Below are 1,143 nucleotides of genomic sequence, written 5' to 3'. Positions count from 1 at the left end.
AAAAAAAAAACTAAAATCAGCTTCACTTATAAAAAATATCAAAAATGAGAAAACTTCAAATTTTAAACTAACTAACCTCCAATGGAATACAGAAACCTGGAACATGCCATATCACATTCTCTTTATGCACGACCCCATTAAAATGCGNCCTCTAAAGTACAACTATTTGCAAGTTTAGTGCAACCGCATTACTCGGTAGAACTGTGTGTGAACATGCAGTGTGAACACGCAGTGTGAATGCACACATCTTTTACACGTGGCCAGAATTTCGTTTTTTCTTTCTTTTTTGACGACAGCATGAAATTTTATTTTTTTATCTATCTTCACTCCAGCTCATTCTCAGCCATTCATTCATTTTCTTCTTCGAAACCTAAAGTACACCGAGTCTTCTCTTCTCTCATCTCCAAAGTCGAAGATCCTAGATCTATTTCTCTCCTTCTTAAACTATGGAACAATTTGAGGCCGACCCATACTATGTTGATCAGAAGAGNGCCTATCACGAGTACCATCGGGTTGCATTACCATTAGCTTTTCCCTCACATCTTGAAGTGTAATCTTTTTTTTTCGTAAAAAATACTTCCTTCGAAACTCGATACCGCCGGCTTCCTTATAATCAAGTGGATAGCACCGACAATCTAATCCAGACATCAAAGCATGTTCTCTCAGACCATACCGGATTGGAACACCATTCACATCAAACCATGCTTCCTTCTTATTTTCGATTTTAGCCGTTCGAAGTAAGAGCAACCACATTCCCATAAGCTTGTGGTTTGGTTCCCTTGGCATGTGGAAAATGTGCTTGAATTGTGGATGTTTCTCAAACCAATCCCTCTCAGAACTAGTCAATGNTGATGTCTGTTCGTTGATATATTTTGCATGATGATGGATTTCACAGGGGGAAAAATTGGGCTGATGCAATTGAAGAAGAAACCCAAACCTTAAGGAAAGATGTTGATAACCATTGGGAGAGATTGAAGGAATTTGAACCCCATCATACTAAGATCTATAATTTGCAGATGGAGCTTAAGGAGAAGAGTGACGAGATTGCCAAACTAAAGGAGGAGTTGGCGTTGCTTACCACTCGAGTCGATCTCCTGGATAGGTTGTGTTTCGATTGATATTATCTGAGTCGATCTCATTCTA

At 38.9% G+C, this 1,143-nt stretch overlaps 1 protein-coding gene across 1 annotated transcript in view; it reads left to right on the top strand.

The window, feature by feature from the left end:
• Positions 1-1,118, top strand: part of LOC104733742 — a 4,361-nt gene extending 3,243 nt beyond the window's left edge. The window contains exon 5 of the mRNA XM_010453295.1: positions 896-1,118. Coding sequence (XP_010451597.1) covers positions 896-1,118 — 223 coding nt within the window. The remainder of the gene's footprint in view (positions 1-895) is intronic.

The sequence above is a fragment of the Camelina sativa genome, chromosome 12 (genome assembly GCF_000633955.1).
Source record: "Camelina sativa cultivar DH55 chromosome 12, Cs, whole genome shotgun sequence".
NCBI classification, from domain to species: domain Eukaryota; kingdom Viridiplantae; phylum Streptophyta; class Magnoliopsida; order Brassicales; family Brassicaceae; genus Camelina; species Camelina sativa.
The sequence above is the reverse complement of the archived record's forward strand: the minus strand, read 5'-3'. Positions and strand labels throughout refer to the sequence as shown.